We start from the raw sequence: 24,389 nt of genomic DNA on the forward strand, positions 1-24,389 counted from the left end.
GTGTAAGAATGAAAGCAAAGAAAAACACTAAGTTGGCTCAAATAATATGTCCCCTAAGAGCACTTGCTTGGCATTGTACAACTGAGAGAATTTCATTACCTATTACTCTGGGGGAAAAAAAAGCAAAAATTCCTTAAACTCAGATGTCTGAACAAGTTGGCCCAGAATTTCAATTCAAAGGCCAACTAAATATCACAAATACGCTTTCTAATTTTTTCCTATTTTTAATAACAAAGGAGTTTTCCTTTTTCCAGTGCCAAAAGCAAAATTAGCCAGAGTTAAGTATAAAGGATTTTGAGATGGAAAACGAAACTGAGTATCTGGAACAAAAAGTGGGAAGTTCATTTCTTATAAGAACATAATTGATTAAAAACTCCAATATCTACTTAAATCTACAGTGTATGTGCTCATTGTTGGTAGGACATTAACTGCTTGCATTCGGTTTTTATTATAAGGTAAGAGTTAATGGTCTTAAGATGATGAAGTTGTGAAGTTAAATCAAAGGCACCAAATCCAAAGGAGGCTGTCATAACCACTTTCACATTCCTTAAAAGCTTTGGCATTTTCCTGAATTTTACCATGCAAATGTGACAAAACCATATACTACTTTTGCCACAGAGACAAAAGCAATTACTCCATTAAACAGTAACATTTTAAAATGTGAGGTAACAAAATAAAGATTTACCTTCAAGGACAATCTTGAAGGTAAGAAGTGGCAGAAAAATTCTTATTTTTAAAAAAGAGAAAGCAATCCCTTTTAAGCAGTCTCCAAAGAACAAAAGACAGACTATTTTGGAGCCTTGCTCTGGACTTCAACTTGATGTAGTTATCAACAGACAAAAGGATGGCAATACACAAAAATGTAATTCTGTTTAAAGACAGATGTCGTGTGGGGGCCACTCACTCAACTTTAATTTACAAATGCCAAATTCATCTTTATACGTTCAAGAGAAAATTTTAATTTGGATTGTATAATATTCATCTATAAGTATGAAGGTTTGCAGGAAGGCTGACAAACCAGCATCATAAATTTTTCTCACTGGAATTAAGTATCAACTCATCTGGCCAGTTAGAAAAGTTAAAGGGTAGGACATATATGTAGGTACGCAGAGAATAGTTACCTTCAGCTGATTATTGAAAATATCAATCTCCTGTAGTTTTGATCTGGTTTCTTTCTCAACTTCATCCAGTTGGTCTCGTAGCTGCTGCCGAGCTAGCTCTTTTGCTTCTAATGCTCTTTTGAGTGTAAGAAGTGAATCTCCTATTTTAGAAAAACATTGCAAGGTAAGAAAAGCAAACTGGCAGTGAGGAAAATGGTTTTTAATGTTCTCATTTCACCGAGGGCAAGGCATGCCAGTAGAAGAGGAAAAGGGCGACTTTAAAAAGCAACACCTACTGTGCAAACTGTTCTGCTGAACTTGTTTGAGTTGGTCATTGAGTATCTGTTTTTCTGGAATAAGTCTTCCGAGCATTTGCTGAGCCTCCTAGGAGAGAAGGAGGAAAACAACAATGAGCTGACATGAATGTAGCTACCATGTCTACATTCCACATCCAGGCAGACTAAGTCTGTTTTCTCGTCCATCAAAGACTCATCTAATCTCACCCCAAATCCTCTATGTAGAAACTGCATTTAATCACCAGTCAGGGCAACATTTGCTTTTTTGCCAAGCAATTAACTATTTGCCAAATGCTTTTCACTGAAATAAAGTCAAGACAGTTATAGCTCTCTTGAGATTTAAATTTTTGTTGACTTACTGCCTATTTATAAGCTTTCAAAAATGTACTTTAAGTACAACTCAGCAGAGAAAACTGAAAGTATTGATCTCTCCCTTGCACTGGGATCAAACGTAAATGCAGTTGATTCTATTGTTTGCAAACTGACTAATTTGAACAGGAACTACTCTACTCTGAACTTCGATACTTAATAGGGCTGAATTAAGGCTTACCATACACTTGAAGATGGAAATAGAAATCAAGAAGAGATTTCTAGGGGCGCCTGGGTGGCTAAGTCGTTAAGCCTTTGGCTCAGGTCACGATCCCAGGGTTCTGGGATCGAGCCCCGCATGGGACTCCCTGCTCAGCGGGAAGCCTGCTTCTCCCTCTCCCACCCCCCCACCCCCCGCCCCACGGCTTGTGTTCCCTCTCTTGCTGTCAAAAAATAAATAAAATCTTTAAAAAAAAAAAAAAGAAGAAGAGACTTCTAACGATAGAATCTTGGCTGCCGTATATGTTTTTCCAACACTGAGGAAGGACCTATAATTTTAAACAGATACACAAAAGTCTTAAACCAACTATTTCTTACCTGATATAAGAAAAAAGCTAACCCACACTGTGAAAGGCTATTTGGAGTTTTCATGGATGACCTGTCAAGCACTGTATTTGCTTAAGTTCAGCTGAGATTATCCTATATAGTTTCTACACATTTTGGTAAAATGACAGCCTTTCTGGTGCAGAATAACAAACACTTGACTCTCATTTTTATCTTGATTTAAAAAAATCTCATTAAGGGGGCACCTGTGATGAGCACTGGGTGTTGTATGTAAGTGATGAATCACTAAATTCTACACCTGAAACTAATAGGCATTGTATGTTAACTAGGTGGAATTTAAATAAAAACTTGAAAAAAAAATCTCTATGTATTGATTTTTGGTTTGAGAAAATAAAAATGCCTTAATTGAAAATTTTTATCAGAGGCTAAGAAGCAGTCCTTTTTGGAACAACTATCCTTCGATACAGACTGGCTTATATGCAATAAATCTTTGTGTGCCACAATTCTGAATAGGAGAGAGATATAGTTCAACAGAAAGGATCTGGAAGCATCGTCTCATATGAACAATCCACACTCGTTTCCCCAAATCTGGACAAAACAGAATATACAATTCAGATTGTTTCCCCAAAAAGGCCCAGCCAACTGAGCTTCTCCTATTCTCCTCCCTAAATTAAGGAAAGGCCTCTTAGCCAATGCAAAAGTTTCTTTCCTGTACCAAGACAAACAATGACACATCAAGATAAAACCTAGCTCAGATCACTGAGACTTATATAAACATCACTTTTAAATGCCAACCTAAGTTTCTAAAATAAGTCATAAACCAACATGAAGGGCTACCTGACTCATCTGCACAGCAAGTATCTGTGTAACAGTAAGGAAAAGGAACCAGTATCTCACAGCCTATGATGTACCTGGCCTTCTTCAAGCCATGTATTATTTTTCACTTCCCTACTCTTTCAGGAACCCTAATTTGTATTTTATTATCAGTAAGTGAACATACTGTCAATCTTAAATAATAAAAAATGTGTTTGGTCACAGGGCATTCAGTGAGATAATAAACACGTCGCCTTCACTCCTAAATTTTCCAAGAGAATATTTTATGAAACTTCTCGTAGTTAATGAAAGACATAAAAAAAAGTTACCATATAGAGGAATATACTTTTAAAAGGTACATGCATTTTTTAATATGTTCGAACAATTTCTAGCTGTGAACATCCGATAATATTTACAGTATAGGTCATATCTTAATATCTCAAATTGACTAGGACTTCAAAGTACATGAAACAATAACTGACAGAACTGGAAGGAAAAAGGAAAAATTTACAATGATAGGGCTTTCAACATCCTCTGGCAGCAGCTGGAAGAGGTCACAAAATCAGTAAGGACAGAGAAAACACAAAAAAACACCATGAATCAATTTTCTCTGATTGATGTTTATGAGATACTCCACCCAACTACAAAAGAGTACATATTATTTACAAGTGCACATAAAATATTCACCAACACAATCATATGCTAAGCCATAAAGTAAGTCTCAGTAAACTTAAAAAGATTAAAAAGAATTGAAGTCATACAGAGTATGCTTACAGCTTATAACATAAATCAGAAATCAGCAAGACATCTGAAAAACAATCGAAATATTTGGAAACTAAATAGTATAATTCTAAATAACCCAAAGAAGAAATGGCCAGGAAAATCAAAAAAGATTTTGAACTGAATGGATACAAAAACACATTAAGAAGTTGTGTGATATGGCTATGACAATGCTTAGAAGGAAATTTATACCTTAATAAAATATTTACATCAGAAATGAGAAAAGGTCCAATTCAATAATCTAAGCTTCCTTTTTATGAAGCTAGAAAAAAGCAAATTAAACCCAAAATAAGTAGGTGGAAGGAAATAATAAAGAGCATAAGTAAATGAAACAGAAAACAGATATAGCATAGAGAAAAATCAATACAACCAAAAGCTTATTTAAAAAAAAAATCAATGAAATCAATAAACTTCTAGCTATATTGATGGAGAAAAGGAGGAGGGGGAAGGAGAGGAAGGTAAAGAAGAGGAAATGTTGAAGGGGGAAGGAGATACAAATTCCCATGATCAGGAAAGAAAGAAGTGACATCACTACAGATACTACAGACTTGCAAAGAACTAACAGAATATTGTAAATAACTCTATACAAATAAATCTGACAATTTAGATGAAATGAAAAAATTCACCATAAGATACAAACCATCAGACTCAAGAAGAAACAGAAAACCTGAACACCCCTATATCTACTAACTACATTTTGCTATTAAAATCCTACCACAAGAAAGACTCCAGGCCCAGATGGCTTCACTGATGAATGAAAATTTAAAGGAAAAATGCCATTTCAACACATTTTTAGAAAATGGAGGAGGAAGGAATACTCTCCCACTATTTTCTTATTTATTACCCTGATACCAAAACAGGATAAGGACATTACAAGGAAACTATAAACCAGTATCTTTCAAGAATTTAAATTAAAAGACATTTAATAATAGCATACTGAATCAAGTAAAATATTTTTTTAAATGGTAAGACACCATGACCAAGTATGGCTTATCTCAGGAATGGAAGGTTGGCTTAACATTCAAATTTCAATCAATGTAAATTACCATATGAACAAAATAAAGAGAAAAAACATGTAAACATCTCAGTAGATGCAGGGAAAAAAAAAAATTATGACCCAACTCAATACCCATTCATGATTTAAAAAACCCTCAGCAAAAAAGGAACAGGAGGAAAATCCCTAACTTGATAAAGGGCATCTAAAAAAAAAAAAAATCTATAGTTAACATCATACTTAATGGTCAGACAATGAATGCTTTCCCCTTAAGATCAAGTCTCTTACCACTTCTAGTCAACATAGTACTGAAGCACTCACACACTGCTGGGGAGAATGTAAAATGGTACAACCACCTTGGAAACAGTTTTGACAGTTTCCTATAGGGTTAACCATATATTTATATGACACATTAATGCCACTCCTAAAATTAAACCAAGAGAAATAAAACGTATTTCCACATCAAGACTTGTAATTAAATACTCATTGCAGTCTTATACACAAAGTCCCAAACTGGAAAGAACCTCACTGTCAATCAACAGGTGAATGGCTAAACAGGGAAATACTACTCAGTGATAAAAAGGAACAAACTACTGATTTGCTCAGAAATATGGATAAATCTCAACATCATCAGGCTGAGAAAAATCACAAACTTCAAAAATGGTCATCTTTCATGGTGATATGCAGAACAGTACCTACATGAATTTGATGCTTCCCACCTCCCAGCCCAACAAGTGAAACTGAGCCAGGTGATATTATGGCAACTTGGTGGTCAACTTTGGATACATCATAAAATGAAAGTAGAACTGCGTATAGCATCCTATTATGTTCCCAACTATTCGCCATCCATCTATCTCTGATACTCCCCCTAGAATACTGAACTGCACCTCTTTATTGCGATGATCACAGTAAAGCCAGTCTCATGAGTGAACTACAGGTCCTCCACAATCCAGTCCCTGCCAACTGCAACCACATTGATCTCCTTGCTATATCCACATCCCAAACACGGGGTACAACGTCACAACATTCACGCTGCTGCCTCCCCACCCTCCCCTTGCTCTGCCAGATAGCCACACCACTTAGCTGCTTCTCTTTCAGGTCTTTGCTCAGCTGGGACCCTCACCAAGAAGCCTGCCCTCACCACTTAATTTAAAATACTGTGCTCGATGGGGTGCCTGGGGGGCTCAGTCGGTTGAGTGTCCGTAACTCTTGGTTTCAGCTCAGGTCATAATCTCGGGGTCATGAGACCGAGCCCTGTGTCAGGTACCATGCTCAGTGGGGAGACTGCTTGAGAGTCTTTCCCTCTGTCCCCACCCCTAATGAATGAAGGAACAAATAAATGAACCTTAAAAAAAAAAAAAAGTAAAAATACTGCCCTCGGGGCACTTGGCTGGCTCAGTCAGTGGACTGTTCAACTCTTGATCTCAGGGTTATGAGTTCAAGCCCTATGTTGAATGTCAAAATTACTTAAAAATAAAATCTTAAAAAAAAAAAATCTACCACCCTCCTTCTCCCCAGGACTGTTTTCCTATTCACTCTCCAGAGCACTTTTCATACTCTAATATTGGACACACTTGACCTTTTTTGTTAGTGTCTGTCTGCCCACAAATAGAAGGTAAGCTCCATGAAGGCGGGGTTCTTGTATCTCCTGTTCACCACTGGACCCTCAGTGCCTCCGAGAGCCCCTGGAGGGTACACAGCAGTGCTCAAGCAAACGTTGTGCTGAGTTCATTTACTCGACAGCCTACTTTCCAGACTTTTGTCTACTTCATCTTCGCTTCCCAGCACCTAGTACATGGTAGATGCTGGGTGCTTTTAGAAATGAATGAGAGGAAAAGCAGGGCTTGTAACCCTAAAAGCATTTAAGGCATGTATTTTCTCACCTGTAATTGTTGCTGTAGGTGGGTGATTTCAGCAATTCTCAACTCTCTTGATTTGTTTGTACTCTCGATTTCTTGCCTTTGTGTGGTCAATCGACACCTGATATCTTGAAGTTTTCCTTCTAGTTGATGCTTTTTATCATTCTTTAACAAGTGAAAAATAATTATTATTATTACCATTTTTAATGGTTCAGAGTTAGTAAACAGTTGACCCTTGAACAACATGAGTTAGAACTACACGGGTCCACTTATACAGGGATTTTTGTCAATAAATAACAGTACACTACTGTAAATGTATGTTCGCTTCTTTATGACTTTATTAACATTTTCTTCTAATTTATTGTAAGAATACAGTATATAATACATATAACATATGAAATATGTGTCAATTCACTTTCTACGTTATCAGTAAGGCTTCTGGTCCAGAGTAGGCTACTAGCAGTTAAGCTTTAGGGGAGTTAAAAGTTACACAAAGCGTTCTGACTGCACAGGATCTGCGCCCATAAGCCCCATGTTGTTCAAGGTTCAACTGTATTCCCAAAGCATAATCAAACTCGACTCACTAGAGCTTCTAATTCAAATTCCAGAGTCTTTTTCTTTGCTTTCAGTACAACTATGTCTTCTTGTTCTTTGTTTCTTTGATTGAGTAGTTCTTGTCTTCGATTCCGTTCCCATTCAAGTTGTCGTTGCCTTTCAAGTTCTCGCTTTGCAGCCTGTGGCATTTACGAACAGATAACTTATTAATTTTTTTATTCCTGACATGACACAATGTCTCTTAATAAATGTAACATCCAGGAAGTCTTTTGTTTTAGGGATAAAATGTTACACATTGCAAAAGCTTCTATTACAAAACAGCAAAACACAATTTACACAAACATAGTATTCCTTCTATGGCAAAAAAAGAATATTTAGAAAAGCTATTATAGTTAGATAAGGTGGGGACAGACAGGATTCATTTCATCATTGAATCTGATTGTTTATGCCTTCAAGAATGTTTGAAGTGATAAAAAGAAAACTGTTCTTCCTCATTTACTGACTCATGAAGAGCAAGAAAAATGTCTTTAATCTAGTCAACTAAAATCCCAGAATAAAAAAACAAAAACAAAAAATACCCCCAAAACAAAAACTTTCTTCTATCAAATGAGAAATTACTCATCTCAAGTTTTAAAAGTTTGTTGATTTCCCCCACCCCCCCCATCGTTCATTTCCTTTTTACCACAGAAGCTTCCATAATTTCTGTGGCAATGACCACTCTCTTTTAAGCGGACTCTGATGGCTGCTGGGAAAAGTACACATCCAGAGCACCTGGCACTCTTTTTTCCTTTCTTTTTTTTTTTTTTAAAGATTTTTTTTTATTTTTGAGAGAGAGAGAGCATGAGCAAGGGGAGGGGCAGAGGGAGAAGCAGGCTCCCCGACTTGGGGCTCGATCCCAGGACCTGGAAATCATGACCTGAGCGGGAGGCAGATGCTTAACCGACTGAGCCACCCAGCGCCCCCACCTGGCACTCTTTATTGTAATTACTTCTTATGTACCTGTCCTCCAACTACCCTTTGGGCCTGAGGACAGTGAAGTACCTATCTACAAGTACTCTACAAACTATGGATGCCTGGCACATGGTAAATGACTATTAAGTAATTCTGAATAAATACTCCAAATTGTCTTTAAAAAATCAAAACAGAGCAAAACATTGAGAAAGGGAAAGTGGTCTATCTTTGGTTGTCCATTCTGGGAATTAAAACCCTGTTAGTATCTGTGTGTGTCTCCCTGAATAGGAAGGCTTACTGCTCTAAGTTTTCTGGGGCAACAACAGGAGATGAAACCAAAGTATTGTGTTTTTTATAAAGAAAAATCTCTCATATGTAAAATATATTTCATTCACACAAGAGAATCATGGCACTGGTTCTGCAGCAATATTCTAAAGTTGGAAATTCAGACGAAAGATTGGCTTAGCCCCTATCCAGGGATGGCACCAAATTTATGAGGTCTTCCCTCAAATATACTGAAGATTTCCTATACGTATTTTTTTTTTAAAGTGGAAAAAAGGGGGCAGGGAACAATATAATTAGTATGATCCCATTATAGGGGTGAAAAAAATTTTGCACTAAACCCCCAACATCTCCACCAGATAACCTTTAATATTTCTACATACATATATAAATGTAGAGAAAAAAAGTCTGAAAAAAAAATTTTTTTTAATTTTATTATTATTATTATTTTCTTATTTGACAGAGAGAGTGAGAGCAGGAACACAAGCAGGGGGAGTGGAAGAGGGAGAACCAGGCTTCCCGCTGGGCAGGGAGCCCGATGTGGGGCTTGATCCCAGGACCCTGGGATCAAGACCTGAGCCAAAGGCAGATGCTTAACGACTGAGCCACCCAAGCGCCCCTGAGAAATTCTTAACTAGTTATCAGTGGTTTGGTAGGAGACTGTATTATCAAAAGCCTGACCGTGAATGTTCTTAGCAACATCATTCATAATAGTCAACAAATCCGAAAACACCTCAAACGTCCATCAACTGATGAATGGATAACTATAATGTGGTCTGTCTGTGTCATGGAATATTCTTCGGTCATAAAAAGGAATGAAGTACTGATAACACGCTAAGTGGAAACAAGCCACAAAAGGTCAGACGTCGTATGATTCCATTTCTATGAAATGTCTGCAAGACGCAAAACCGTAGAGACGGGAAGTCAGTTAGTGGCTGCTGAGGGCTGGGGAGTAACTGCTTTATGGGTAAGAAATTTCTTCTTGGGGTGAGGACAATGCTCTGGAATTAGATAGTGGTGGTGGTCGCAGAACTCCGTGAATAAACTAAAACTAGCGAACTATAAAAAGGAAAAGGGGACCGTGTTAATTGATTACTTGAATACTTAGGGAAGAAGGGCGGCAAGAGCACATGTGCCCATCGTGGGCTCCACAGCGGCTTACCTCGCGCCTCTCGATTTCCTTCCTCCTCTCCTCCTCTCTCTGGCGTTCCAGTTCCCGCTGCTTTTCCAGCTGCTTCTCCAACTCCAGCTGCCGCTTGCGCTCCTGCTCGTGGCGCTCCCGCTCCTTCCGCTCCTGCTCAGCGCGCTCCAGCTGCGCCAGGCGCTCGTGCTCCTTCCGCTGTTGCTCCAACAGCGCTTGTCTCCGCTTCTCCAGCTCCAGACTGCCGCGCTCGAAATTCTCACGCTTCTTATCCTCAAACGTTACTTGAAAACGAGAAGCAGGAAGACGCTGGAAAGTCATGATTTGCAACATACTCTTTTCAAAGGAAAATTCAGGCACCTTGGAAAGGTGGAGTATAAACGCAAAGCAGAGCTCCCTAAGCTTCCGACCTGCCCATGCCTCATGCAGAAGCGCCACGACACCAAGAAACTTTTATTTTTTTTGACAGCAGAAAACGTTTAGAACAAATAATTGAGTAAAACTGCAGGATACAAAATCAATATACAGAAATTGGTTGCATTTCTATATACTAATAATGAACTATCGGAAGGAGAAATTAAGAAAACAATCCCACTTAGGATGGCATCAAAGAACACAAATTAAAACCACAATGAGATACCAACTCAACACCAGTCAGAATGGCTAAAATTAACAAGTCAGGAAACGACAGATGTTGGCGGGGATGCGGAGAAAGGGGAACCCTCTTACACTGTTGGTGGGAATGCAAGCTGGTGCAGCCACTCTGGAAAACAGTAAGGAGGTTCCTCAAAAAGTTGAAAATAGAGCTACCATATGACCCAGCAATTGCACTACTGGGTATTTACCCCAAAGATACAAATGTAGGGACCCGAAGGGGCACGTGCACCCCCAATGTTTATTGCAGCAATGTCCACAATAGCAAACTGTGGAAAGAACCAAGATGTCTGGCGACAGATGAATGGATAAGGAAGATGTGGTATATACATACAATGGAATATTATGCAGTGATCAGAAACATGAAATATTGCCATTCGCAATGATGTGGATGGAACTAGAGGGTATTATGCTAAGTGAAATAAGTCAGTCAGAGAAAGACAAGTATCATATGATCTCGCTGATATGTGGAATTTGAGAAACAAGGCAGAGGATCATAGGGGAAGGGAGGGAAAAATGAAACAAGATGAAACCAGAGAGGGAGACAAACCATAAGAGACTCTTAATCTCAGGAAACAAACTGAGGGCTGCTGGAGTGGAGGGGGGTGGGAGGGATGGGGTGGCTGGGGGATGGACATCGGGGAGGGTATGTGCTATGGTGAGCGCTGTGAATTGTGTAAGACTGCTGAATCACAGATAATACATTATATGTTAATAAATAAAATAAAAATCACAAATGATACATTATATGTTAATAAAAATAAAGAAATTAAAAAAAAAGAATACCTAGGAATAAATTTAACCAAGATGGGGAAAGACCTGTATACTGAAAACTCTAAGACGCTGATGAAAGAAACTGAGACATAATTAAATGGAAAAGTATTCCATGATCAGAATCAGACTGGAAGAAATATTGTTAAAATGTCCACACTAACCAAAGCAAGCTATAAATTCAATGCAGTTCCTATCATTCCAATGGCATTTTTCACCGAACTAAAATAATTCTAAAATTTACATGGAACCACAAAAGACCACAAATAGCCAAAGCAGTCTTCAGAGAAAGAACAAATCTAGAGCTATCATGCTCCCTGATTTCAAACTATACTGCAAAGCTATAGTAATCAAAACAGTATTATTGGCATAAAAACAGACACAGATCAATGGAACAGCATAGACAGCCCAGAAACAAACCCATGCTTAAATGGTCAATTAATTTACAACAAATAAGGCAAGAATATACAATGGGGAAAGAAAAGTCTTCACAATAAATGGTGCTAGACACCTACCACATGCAAAAGAATGATACTGGACCACTTTCTTCTCATACCAGGCACAAAAATTAGCTCAAAACAGATTAAAGACATGAATGTTAGACCTAAAGAATAAAACTCCTAGAAGAAAACATAGACATTAAACTCACTGACAGTGCTGATAGAACACTGCTTTTTGGAACGGACTCCAAGGCATTAACAATGAAAGTAAAAACAAACACATGGGATTATGTCAAACTACAAAGCTTCTTCACAGCAAAGGAAACCATCAACAAAATAAAAAGCCAACCTTTTGAACGAGAAAAGAAATTTGCAAATCATATATCTGATAACAGGCTAATATCCAAAATAAATTAAAAAAAAAAACACAACTCATATAACTCAACAAAAAACAATCTGATTTAAAAATGAGCAGAGGTTGGGGCACCCGGCTGGCTCAGAGGAGCATGCGATTCCTGATCTTGGGGTCATGAGTTCGAGCCACACACTGGATGAGAGATTACGTAAATAAATTTTAAAAACAAATAAATAAATAAATGGGAAGAGGATCTGAATAGACATTTTTGCAAAGAGGCCACACAGATGGCCAGTAGGCGCAGGAAAAGATGCTCATCACTCCTCATCAGGCAAATGCAAATCAAAATCACAATGAGATGTCATCTCACACCTGTCAGAATGACTATTATCAAAAACACAAGAAATAACAAGTATTGGAGGGACTGTGGAGAAAAGGGAACCCTCCCAGTTAGGAATGTGAACTGGTGCAGCCCCTACAGAAAAACAGTACAGAAGTCCCTCAAAAAAATTAAACAAATAAAAACTGCCATATGACCCACCTACCACCTATTCTACTTCTGGGTATTTACCCGAAGAAAATAAACCTATTAATTCGAAAAGATCATTACAGCACTGTTTATAATAGCCAAGACATGGAAACAACCTAAGCGTGAATCAATGGATGACTGGATAAAGAAAATGCGGTACATGCACACATGCATTATTATTACTCAGCCATAAAAGAGAAGGAAATCTTGCCATTTGCGACAACATGGATGGACCCGAGGGTATTATGCTAAGTAAAATAAGTCAAACAGACAAAGCCATACAGCATATGATTTCACTTACATATGGAATCTAAAAAACAAAACTCAGATACGGAAACAGAATGATGGTTATCAGAGGGAAAGGGAGTTTGAGGGTGGGCGGAGAGGGTGAAGGGGATCAACTGTATATGACAGATGGTAAAACTACACTTAAGTGTAGTAATCACTTTGCAGTGTGTGCAATATTGAATTATGCTGTACACCTGAAACTATTACTATATACCAATTTTACCTCAGTTTTAAAAAATCCTAAATTATTTGCTAACATACTCTCCCCTCCCCCACTTATAATCTTCCTAAAACAGCTCTGCATCACCACCAACCTCCTTTCCCTCCCTATTACTCTATGCTTTTCCTTCTCCATCACCTTGATTGAGCAACTGACCCCCATCTCCCCTATACCATGAATCTCCCCCACCCTACCTTTCTCCGCTTAGTTGGTAACTGTGCTGATGTGTCTTCTATTTAAACAAATAAGATAATTTCTGAAAGCAGAGGTAGGAAGGTGAGTATCCTGTGTTTCAAACTGTCCTAATCAGTATGGAGATCACATTCAATAAATAACTTTTTCTACTCCAGTTTTCAGTTTCCTTCTTTGAGAACACCAATTATGATTTTTAGCCTTATTTCCCAGGCCAATCATTTTTTCTCTAATCCTTGCTAGCATTCTGTTTACAACCATTTAATTTTTCTTTTATTTAAAAGAAAAAAAAAATCCTGGGGCTCTTGTGTGGCATGGTTGGTTGAGCATCTTACTCTTGATTTCGGCTCAGGTCATGATCTTAGGTTTGTGGGGTCAAGACCCGTGTCGGGCTCCACGCTCAGCGTGAGTTTCCTTGAGATTCTCTCTCTCTCCCTCTGCACCACCCCCACCCCAGCTCATGCATGCACCCACTCGTTCTATTTCTCCTTCCCTCTCAAAATAAATAAGTAAAATCTTAAAAAAAAAATCCCAACCTCCATGTCCCTTATGTTTTCAGCAGTGTCCCTTCAATTTCGTGTTTGCCCCACATGCTTCTCCCTCAGAACCACCCCAGGCAAGAGAAGCTCGCATCACCCGCCTGTGTAGCACGCCATTCCCTTTGTTCTCTATTACAAGAACCGTCACTTCATACTTTGTCTTGAGATCGGTAGCTGTGAGCATCTTTTCTTGGCTTCTCCCCATATTCCCCATTTGGCCTTCACTGCTTTAGAAAGACATTCCTCACACATTACAGTTATGGATTAGACATGAAACACGGCAAGTGTGTTTTGGTTTTCTTTTCTTTCTTGCTCCTTTCGTGATTGCAGGAGGCAGCATCCGTTTCACTAGGCGACCTTAAAACTGAAAGTTCCCTCAAGCACAGAAAGGAATGAATAATGATACATGGCACAGTGTGGATGAGTCTCAAAAAGAGGAAGAGAGAACTACCTCTACTTCTCTCTTCCCATGTGTTCACATCAAGGAAAAGTGATAGGAGGATATAAAAGAAGGCCACCATCTGCATGCCAGAAAGAGAGCCTCACCAGAAACCAAACTGGATGGCACCCTGACCTCAGACTTAATGGCCTCCAGAACAGTGAGAAATTCACTCTTCAAGCCACCCAGACTGCTGCATTTTATTATGGTGGCCCAAACTAAGCCACCGAATTGTGTATTTTTAATGATCGATTTTCTGTTATGTGAATTTTACCTCAATTAAAAAATACCTGTGGGGCGCCTAGGTGGCTCAGTTGGTTAAGCAACTGTCTCCGGCTCAGGTCATGATCCTGGAGTCCCTGGATCGAGTCCCGCATCAGGCTCCCTGCTTGGCAGGGAGTCTGCTTCTCTCTCTGACCCTGCCCCCCCTCATGTGCTCACTCTCTCTCATTCTCTCTCTCTCATATAAATAAATAAAATCTTTAAAAAAAATACCTGAAAGTCCCTACACGTCTTAGTTCCAGTATCTGGCCCTATCTGCTACATAGGAGGCAGATAATAAATGGCTCCTGAAGGAAGGAATGAATGAACACAAATCTCTGATGATGTCACTTCCTGTTCAGAACTCTAAATGAATGTCTACCACCAAGAGGAAAAGAAAATTGCAAATTCAAAGGACTCCTGTCCTTATTTGCCTTTGAGACTTCATTCCCATTCATTCCCATCAGCATCAACCTGAAATGTTATTCCTTTCCACTTGTAATGACTCTATTCAATCTTCAGTCTCAACACAACTGTGACCTCCTCCACAGAGATCCATACCTTATGCCTTTCCAGCCTATGCCAACCAGCGTAAGTAAGCTCTGCTGTGCATCTGTAATACTGTCTTTAGGGATTTACTGCACTTATATACTGCTTTGATGATTGTTTATATGGATGCCCTAAATCCTCAATCATACTATAACCTTCTAGAAGGTAGGGACCACGTTTTTAATATTTAAATTCTTCACTGTACTCAACACATAGCTTTGCATAAAGAACATGTTCTTTTTTCGTTTTTTTTCTTAAGATTTTTTTTTTTGAGAGACAGAGGGAGAGAGCAGTGGGAGGGGCAGAGGGAGAGAATCTCAAGCAGACTCCCCACTGAGCGCAGAGGCTGATGCGGGTCTCACTCCCACGACTCGTGAGATCATGACCTGAGCCAAAACCAAGAGTTGGATGCTCAACCGACTGAGCCACCCAGGCACCCCAAGAACATTTTTCTTTCTTTCTTTTTTTAAGATTTTATTTATTTATTTAAGATGGAGAGAGAGGGGGGATGGGCAGGGGGGAGTGGCAGAGGGAGAGGGAGAAGCAGACTCTGCTAAGCAGGGAGCCCAATGCGGGGCTCGATCCCAGGACTCCAGGATCATGACCTGAGCTGAAGGCAGATTCTTAACCAACTGGGCCAGGCACCCCCAAGAACATTTTTAATAATAAGTTTATCAGTGAACAAAAACTAATTTAGTTTAAAGAGGAAACTGGAAGAGCCAGTGTCCTGAGCAGGTCAGTTAACCACTGAGCACTTTTAAATGCAGCTACATGACACAGACAAGGTATTTAATATAAAGAGAATGCACAATAAATTTCATTTGCTTCATAGTGTCAATTATCATCTCATCATTAATAATCCACAGCCACCTTAGAATATTTTAATAGCGTGATGGGTTTATTATTACAAATGAGGATTTTTAAAAATAGGTTCATATTAAATTTAAAATAGCTTTCTGTCATTAAGGAGTTTCCAATTCTCTTATAACAACATGAGAAAATAACAGTAGGGAATTTCATATTCTATTTCTACACTGCTGGTATTGAGCAAACACCATAAAGGTTTACCAATTTTGACTGTTTTATAAATAACATTTATGAAATTTTTGTATATGGTAAATAATCAGATTTCAATTTAAAAGTTAGAACAAGGGTGCGTTAGCAAAGTACATAATGTTCTTATTCCTCTACATATATTCAAATCCAAAAGCATATTAAGAGTGTGTCCTTTTGGACTAAGGTCAGTTAAAGGAACACAGCAAGAATGTCAGAAGCTAAATTTAGTTTTACCTCCATCGTTGCCTGAGAGGTAGAACATCTCTAATATGATGTCAAATATAAAGATTGCCTTACCAGGTAATTTCTTCTCTAGTTGTTGCTGTTCATCTTCTAAAACCGGTTCCTCTGGTAACCTCTGATCGACTGCCGTTGAGCTGATGATAGATATACCACTGCCGGATCGAACTCGTCTGCAATTGTGGAAAAAAAGAGATTCATATATAAAGCTGTCTGGTAGAATTGAGCAAATTATGGAAAAGAATTGTTAAAGAGTATGCCACATCATGGAGTATATTTCATTTATAGTGAGGAAAAGATAAAGATTTGGTCCTCTTTATTTACAAAGAGTTTTTAAAAAATGAGTATGTGAATATCATCAGACTCTAGAGTGCCCAGTTCGTTCAAATGTTTAGAGCTATCCCCCAAATCAGGGCAATTCCAAAGGGCTGAATTAGTGAATAATCATCACGTGGTCTAGAACAGTGCCTGGGTCACAGTCAAGTGCTCACCGTTGTTACCACTACCCTTTTACAGAACATTAAATCTGCCAAGGGAAGATGAGCGGCTCAGCTGAATGGGAGCACCTCTTTTCCCTTTACAAAGTCTTTCTATCCATTTTTTCTTATAACAAACACATGAAATAGTACACATCACAGGCCCTAAAACAAATCATTTAGATTACTGATTAGTTTCCCCCTAAGCCGTTAACCTTGTTCTTTTAAAGCAATCTACCTTTTCGTCAATGCTTTTCTATCAGCTTCCAGTCTTGCATCTCTTATAGTGATCCATGCAGCTGTCAGACTGCAGACACACTGCCCAGCTACAGTTTCTTCCGACAGCCAGATTTCTCGGCTCGCTCCATGTACGCACTGACAGCCAGGGCACCCTTTCTCTCACTTTTTTGGGGATCTCTGCACACAACTCCCCCCGCCCAGGTATTTGAGGAATCAGGACAGAAATTCTTGTCTTTCTTTTCCTGTTCTCTGTGCTTGTAAGATTTCCTATTTGTCTTTTAAAGTTAAAGCCGTGAGACGTCGTTGTCTGAGAGGGGAGGCGTGCGGTGTGTGAAGGCAGACCAGTCATTGCACATTCCTCCCAACTGGACCTTGGTCTATTCTCTTGAAAATTCCACTGAAACTGTTTCAGACCAGGATCATTGTCTTTAATTAGCTTCCTGATTATAATTTCTACATTGCCTGTATTTTGTTACCTAACCAGTGTGTAGAAGTCACAGGTAGAGTCTCCCTGCTGCCTTAGTTACTATGCACAGGTTAATATGGTTTTACTTTAACTGTTAAAATTTTTGGTGAACTTTGATTAGATAGATGGGTACAAAAATCGACAACCTTTTGATGTTTTACTAATAGACTCGAACTACTTTAAAGAACAGAACAGGCCCGGGGCGCCTGGGTGGCTCAGTCGTTAAGCTTCTGCCTTCGGCTCGGGTCATGATCCCAGGGTCCTGGGATCGAGCCCCCCATCGGGCTCCCCGCTCCGTGGGAAGCCTGCTTCTCCCTCTCCCACTCCCCCTGCTTATGTTTTCTCTCTCGCTGTGTCTCTCTCTGTCAAATAAATGACTAAATAAATAAATCTTTAAAAAAAAAAAAAGACAGAACAGAATAGGCCCAAGATTAACACAGGACCTAGATAAGAACACTTTCTTGAATTCATGGATATTTCATTTACTTGCCAGGAATAAAAGTGACTAAGAGAGACACAGCCAACAAAATCCAGTTTGAAATTCACATAGCAAATCCACAATTTCTTGTAAGGGCCAAAGGTTCCTTACCTAAAGGAAGGTGGAATGTACTCTGGAGGCAGGACAGGTGGCAGTGGTTGGCCAGACATAGCGACATCAATTAGGTGCATAGCCAAGATAAATTCTTCTGCTGTGAGTTTTCCATCTTGATCAATGTCAGAAAGATTCCTATTCAACAAAAAGTTAACCATATTCTAGTTTCATGAAAATGCATGTGTGTTACTATTCACAAGTGATTGAAATGTTCTGTTTCCTTATTCTGACTCTAGGCCAGTTGAGTCTCTCTGTGCCTCGGTTTATAAAAATAGTACCTATTTCATAGTACTGCTGCAAAGATAAAATGAAACAATCCAAATCGTTGGGGTGGTGTTCAGCATTCAGCAAATGTTAACTATGATTATAATTATACTCTTCTCAAGCCTTGCCAGCCCATTTAAAACATATCATACTCACATTCTATGTGTCTTTAAACACTATGCTCGGCAAACTATCGGGTCAGATAGTAAACATTTAAGCTTTACAAGACATGGTCTCTTATCACACTGAATTCTGCCCTTTTGGCAAGAAAGCAGCCATAGATACATAAATAAATGGGTGTAAAACCTCATTTACAAACACAGCTGCAGGCCAAGTTCTACTCATTTAGGTTAGCTTGCCAACTTCTGATCTAGACCTACAAGGGTGGATCTTTATGGCCTTCAGCCAGAGTCAAGATGCTTGCTGCTCCTTAGTCTCAAGATTCAGTGGCTACCATTCCTCATAATCAACTTGCCCTAGTAGTTAATGAGAATAAACAGATTTTTTTCCAGCAAGTCTAAGAATGGGATTTTACTTAATCACTTCTGGACACCAAAAGAGGATGCAAGACAACAAAGATGTTCACCAGAATGCCAACAGGACAGATACTACACTGGGAAACCGGCTTTGCTGATGCCATAAAATCAAGAAATTCCTCTTAAATCTGAAATGTCCTTGGGTGGCATAAACCAGTTTTTATTAAAGGTATAATGTCCATACAGTGACATTTGCCCTTTCTAGAGTACAGTTCTGCAAGTTTTGACAGATTCAGTGGCATAACTGAATTCAGTTGTGTATCACAATATATAGAACAGTTGCCATCACCACGCAAAATTCCCCTGCATTTCTTAGTCACCCCCTTGCCTTGCCCACAGACCCTGGCAACCAATGATTTCTTTTCTGTCCCTCGAGCTTTGTATTTTCCAGATGCCAGAATCCTGCCTGTTCTTCCTCATCGTCTCCTCCTTCCCATCCCCCACTACAGCAACTCCCTGACAAATTCAATTAGAAGGCAGGTGGGATTCTTTTCCCCCCATACTTGCCTAAATAATGGCTGTAAACACTTAATTAAAATATCTTTCTATTGTATAGAAAGGGAATATAATACCATTCTAGTAGGAGAGACTTAAGTATTTTTTTCAAAGAAGGCAGGTTATAAATGAGATACTGAAGCATTTCAATATACTCTAGTGTCACAAGAACACCTAATAAACTACCAATCAACCTCCATAAATGTCAGATCTCAAGTTTACATTTCAGAAGGTCCTAGGATACTGGTACATACCCAGACTTAAGAGATCTGGATGTGTCATATTAACTGGTCTATTATGTTTATTACCTGGTCTATTATTATTATATTTCAAAGGAAGACCCTTTAATACAAAGCAGAAGGAACCAGGATGGGTGAAGGAACTAGCACTAGAGCGTGACCACTTATGAAGCAACCGTATCAATGGGCCCTATGGCAAAACCATGAACCTCGATTCATGCAATTAAAGTAATCAAAAGCTATGAAAAATCCTTACAAAATCGGGGCGCCTGGGTGGCTCAGTCAGTTAGTTAAACATCCGACTCTTGATTTTGGCTCAGGTCGTGATCTCAGGGTTGTGAGATCAAGCCGCACGCTGGGGTCTGTGCTGGGTGTGGAGACTGCTTCTCCCTCTGTCCCTCCCTCACCCTCCCTTCCTCCCTAAGAGAAAAAAAAAAAAATCACTGCAAAATAGACATTTATGTGCCTTCTGATGAAAGTACACTGCAATATCTCTGATGTAGTCTTGCCAAAAAAAAAAAAAAAAATCAAACTTGAATCTGATGAGTGGTTCTCATGAGTGGGATGATTTTGTACCCCAAGGGACATCTGTCAATACATGGAGACATCTTTGATTGTCAAAACGGGGGGTGGGGGGTCATGTTACTGGCATCTAGTAGGTGGAGGCCAAAGATGCTACTGAACAATCTACAATACACAGAACACCCCCCCACAGTGAAAAATTATCAGGCCCAAAGGGTCAATCGTGTTGAAGTGTAGAAACATTGCTCTAGATCCAGTTACCCATCTACAGGAAACCCAGGAATAAATTAACACAAGGAAGCAACCACCAAAAGATAGACTAGAAGAAACTACAGGATAAACAATCTGGGTTCTTCTTGTTTGGGGGGATCAGAGAACACGGGGGAGTTTACAGAACACTTAAAAGACGTGTCAACCAACTGATGCCAAATACAGATATATCTGCATGATCTGAACAAGTCAGCTACAAAAAATTATGATCCAATCTAACGAATCTGATCACTATCTGATTAACTTAATGATAAGAATTACTATTAAACATTTTTGGTGGACTACTGGTATTACGGTCTTCTTGAAAAAAATCCCTATCTCTTTTGGAAATGCAAGCTAAAATACTTGTAGATGAAAACGATATAATCACTGAGATCTGGCTTAAAATAATCGGGAAGGAGGAGGGGAGAACCAGATCTAAGTCACAAGCTGAGACTTACTATAAACTGCGTGATAGAGAATTCATCAATCTCTCTGCTTTTGTATTTTTCAAAATCAAAAAGGGGAAAGAGTGAGATGATCTTCACAGATCATTGGAAAATTAAGCATAATTCCTACAGCCCCACCCATAAATACTGGTATGAATCTAAAGACCCATGAAGCCATACCAATTTAAGCCACTTTATACAAACCAAGGAACTTTTTATTCCTTACCATATTGAAGCCAGCTGAGCCTGTGGCAAACTTGATTGCATAAGAATAGTTCTTGCTTGGGGACCTAAACAGAAACCGGGGGAAAAAAATATAAAGATGAATCAGCAAATCTTCACTGTCCAGGAAGACCAGTGTTGTGCACATAAAGCAGCACTATGCAATCTCATGCAATCACAGTGCTTTAAACAGTATTTGCTATTACCCAAGGGGCTTTTTCAAAAGGAAATTAAGCCCCAATGAAAAGGGAAAAAAAAACAAAGCACACCACAGCATCTGGCACATACTCAATAAATTCTTGTTAAATGGATGGTTAATGAAAAAAGAGTATGTAAAAGATTAGAGTTTCAAAATGTAACCTGCCCTTTTATCCAGATTATCATCTCTATTTGTTATCAGGCTTTTATTTACAAAGCTGAAACTTCTTGTCTCTAAACTCAGCATCTTCTGCCACTGTGTGCTGCCTCTACCAAGACCACTATCAGAGAAGATTCAAGAATCTCAGAGGAGGAAGGACCTTAAGAGAGGACAACTCTTGTAACTGTTTCATTACAGACTTAAAAAAAAAAAAGGGGGTCTTGCTCAAGCCTCCACAAATGGCTAGTATCACAACCATTTCTTATGTTAGCAATAAAGAATGCCTGGAATTCCAACTCTGCTCTCCAAATCACCTCTCATTTCTTAAAGTACTTGTAAATATCTTCACCTCTGGCATGAAACTTGGGCTTAGATATCAGATAAAGTCTACAGTGGAAATTTTGAGTGTTGAAATAAACCAGTGCTGGGAGAGAGACAACTGTGTCTTCTATCCATCACTGACTCTCAAGGTGTGGTCCCAGGATGACCGATGGACCAAGGAATGGAGAGTTGTAGCAATCTGGTTGGGAAGATTGCCATGTATAAATTTTTGCTTTTAGCTATTTCATTTTTCAAATGGCACCTCATCAAAAAACACACAAAAAACACACCAGATGTGTTTTTGCATAGCAAGCAGTAGCGGTCAGGGACCTCTGAGAATCGCCCCCAATGTATCAGCACAGGAAGTGCCGGAGAACTTGCCATGAGACTCAGGCAGGCAGTTTCCTCATTAGCTGGACCAGTTTTCTCATTTCAGATGTCCCTTCCAGATTTACGAGTCTGTGCTCCATCAAATAAGGAACTATAACATGGAGCTTAATATAGTGCTAGTGCATAAAAAATGCTAAATTAATGGTAGTTAATATAGACAATATTCGAACTTTGATTTACATATAAAATGTGAGCAGAAAAGCACACATGAACATATACATATGTATTTTCACATGTGTACAGGTATACAGCTTAATTTTCCAAACTGAAAATGGTCAAGTAAATCACACCTAGATTATGAAACAGCACCCCAGAAACCCTATCCAGTTCCCCTCTTTTTTTAAGAGAAGGGGAGATGGGAGGTAGAGAGGGAGTGGGAGAGAGGGAATCTTAAGCAGGCTCCACGCCCAGAGCAGAGCCCAATGAAGGACTCCATCTTACCACCCTGAGATCATGACCTGAGAGTCAGAAGCTAAACCAACTGAGCCACCTAGGCGCCCCAGCTCCAGCTCCCTTCTAATCATCCCCCCGACCAAGTGCAGCCCAACTTCTAACAGCACAGTGTGCCCGTGGTAAGTCTGGCTTATTCTGTTCCACAAACTGTACGCAATTGTAGGACATTAACCCTAACTGTTGTGTGGTATATCATTTTGTGAATATGTAACAATCTATGTATCCATTCTGTTGATGGGCATTCAGATAGTTTTCATTTTGAGGCCATTATGAACAGCGAACCTTCTAGGTTTTGGCAAACATATGTACACATTCCTGTTGGATGAATGTGTGTGTGTGTGTGTGTGTGTGTGTGTGTGTGTGTGTGTCGGTGTCTGTGTATTGGGAGTCTCTGAGAAGCAATCTTTTTAAAATTAATGGGAAAAGCTCTAGAAGTTCTGTGGTATACTGGAATGAGGAAAGTACACTGATCATTTTGTGTAGTCTCTAATATTGTACACTTAGCATGGTGGAACACAAAAATAGAATTAGCCAAACTTCAGTGAATGCTTTAATTGATACTTGTAATAATTCTCTCCACTTCAGAACTACATAAAAGGAAGACAGTATTTCACCTACTACCAATAAAAAGTGTAATAATAAACAAACAAAAAGAACTAGTTCTGGACCTAGATGGGTAGCAGGAGATTTGGATTCCAGTCCTGACTCTTCCTACTCCCTATGACATTAACAAAAGTACTTTCACTCTCTAAGAGTAAGCTCCTTCCCCTCTAAGTGAGGGAAATGATCTGGAACAGCGATTGGTAAGACACAGCCCACAGGCCGTATCTGGTCCCCCATCTGTGTTTGTAAATAAAGTTTTCTTGAAACACCACCAAGCCCATTCACTGGAGCGTGACACATGGTTGCTTTTGTACTAGAATGGCACAGTTGAGTAGCTGTGACAGGCAAAATGTAAGCCGAATATGTTTATGGTTTTGTTCTTTATAGAAAAAGTTTGTTACCTACCACACCAGAAGACCACAGCTTTTTGCAATTCTAATACTTGACTCTGTACGTCCTAAGACAAAGAGTTGTGAAACATCAAAATAATCACCAACACCTAAGATGGCCTCCTAGCGTAATAGAACAGCATAAAATTGAACTCTTGAGTATGGAGAACTATCCTGTGGAAGCCCACATCCATAAAAAAGATATCAGTTTTGGGGTACTGGCTTCTATGGAAACATTATGGGAATAAACAGAAATCCCAAGTTCATAAGCCCTACTATGGGCACCCGTGTTTGTGTAGGGAAGCATGCACGGGAAAGGCAGAAATAATTAAATGAAGTTAATACTTTATCTCAAACAATGCCTATCACTTCAGCTTTTGTGATTAATATAAATAACCAAAGAGCATATTCATTGTTTCACAATGCAAGATGAATAAAATCCCTCTTTGAGGAGAGGCTAGCATTGATGACTGCCAGAATTCTACATCTACTTACATTATCTTGATTAGAGAATGGGCTCTCTCTATTTTTAAGATTGTCTCTTTTAAGAGTGTTTAACAGCATACACATCAAGTTGTGAAGGAACGAGGGGGTACCCACCTAAACAGGTGTACCAGCTAAATTAACCCAGGTAATCAGTGGAGTAAAATATACCACTGCTAGATTAGCTTTACTTCCCACAGTGGACAAGCTCAGATCACAAGCTCAGAGATTAAGTATGCAGAGAAACATGAGCAAAATCTGCTCTTTCAGGTATATTTCAAATTTTACTGTCTACCTCATCTATTAAAAGTTCTAAATATTTAAGTGCTTGCATCATTATCTTTAGGATGAAGACACTGCACTGCATTCATAAAACACAGATCCTACCAAGAAAGAGGATCGCTACATCAATGTCACACCTGAATACTATTTTAATTAATTCACAGCAAACACCAACAATGCTTG

General features: G+C 39.1%; 1 protein-coding gene across 4 annotated transcripts in view; it reads right to left on the reverse strand.

Moving 5' to 3' along the window:
• Positions 1-24,389, reverse strand: part of ITSN1 (intersectin 1) — a 211,444-nt gene that overhangs the window by 94,649 nt on the left and 92,406 nt on the right. For all 4 annotated transcript variants that reach the window (XM_025871885.2, XM_025871877.2, XM_073891016.1 and 1 more), the window contains exons 9-16: positions 20,932-20,995; positions 17,949-18,086; positions 16,235-16,350; positions 9,666-9,928; positions 7,300-7,449; positions 6,740-6,880; positions 1,397-1,484; positions 1,122-1,261 (exon numbers count right to left, since the gene is read on the reverse strand). In XM_025871885.2, coding sequence (XP_025727670.1) covers positions 1,122-1,261; positions 1,397-1,484; positions 6,740-6,880; positions 7,300-7,449; positions 9,666-9,928; positions 16,235-16,350; positions 17,949-18,086; positions 20,932-20,995 — 1,100 coding nt within the window. The remainder of the gene's footprint in view (positions 1-1,121; positions 1,262-1,396; positions 1,485-6,739; positions 6,881-7,299; positions 7,450-9,665; positions 9,929-16,234; positions 16,351-17,948; positions 18,087-20,931; positions 20,996-24,389) is intronic.

This window comes from Callorhinus ursinus, unplaced genomic scaffold, assembly GCF_003265705.2.
Source record: "Callorhinus ursinus isolate GAN/ISIS: 27379988/994484 unplaced genomic scaffold, GSC_fseal_2.0 scaffold1, whole genome shotgun sequence".
Taxonomy (NCBI): domain Eukaryota; kingdom Metazoa; phylum Chordata; class Mammalia; order Carnivora; family Otariidae; genus Callorhinus; species Callorhinus ursinus.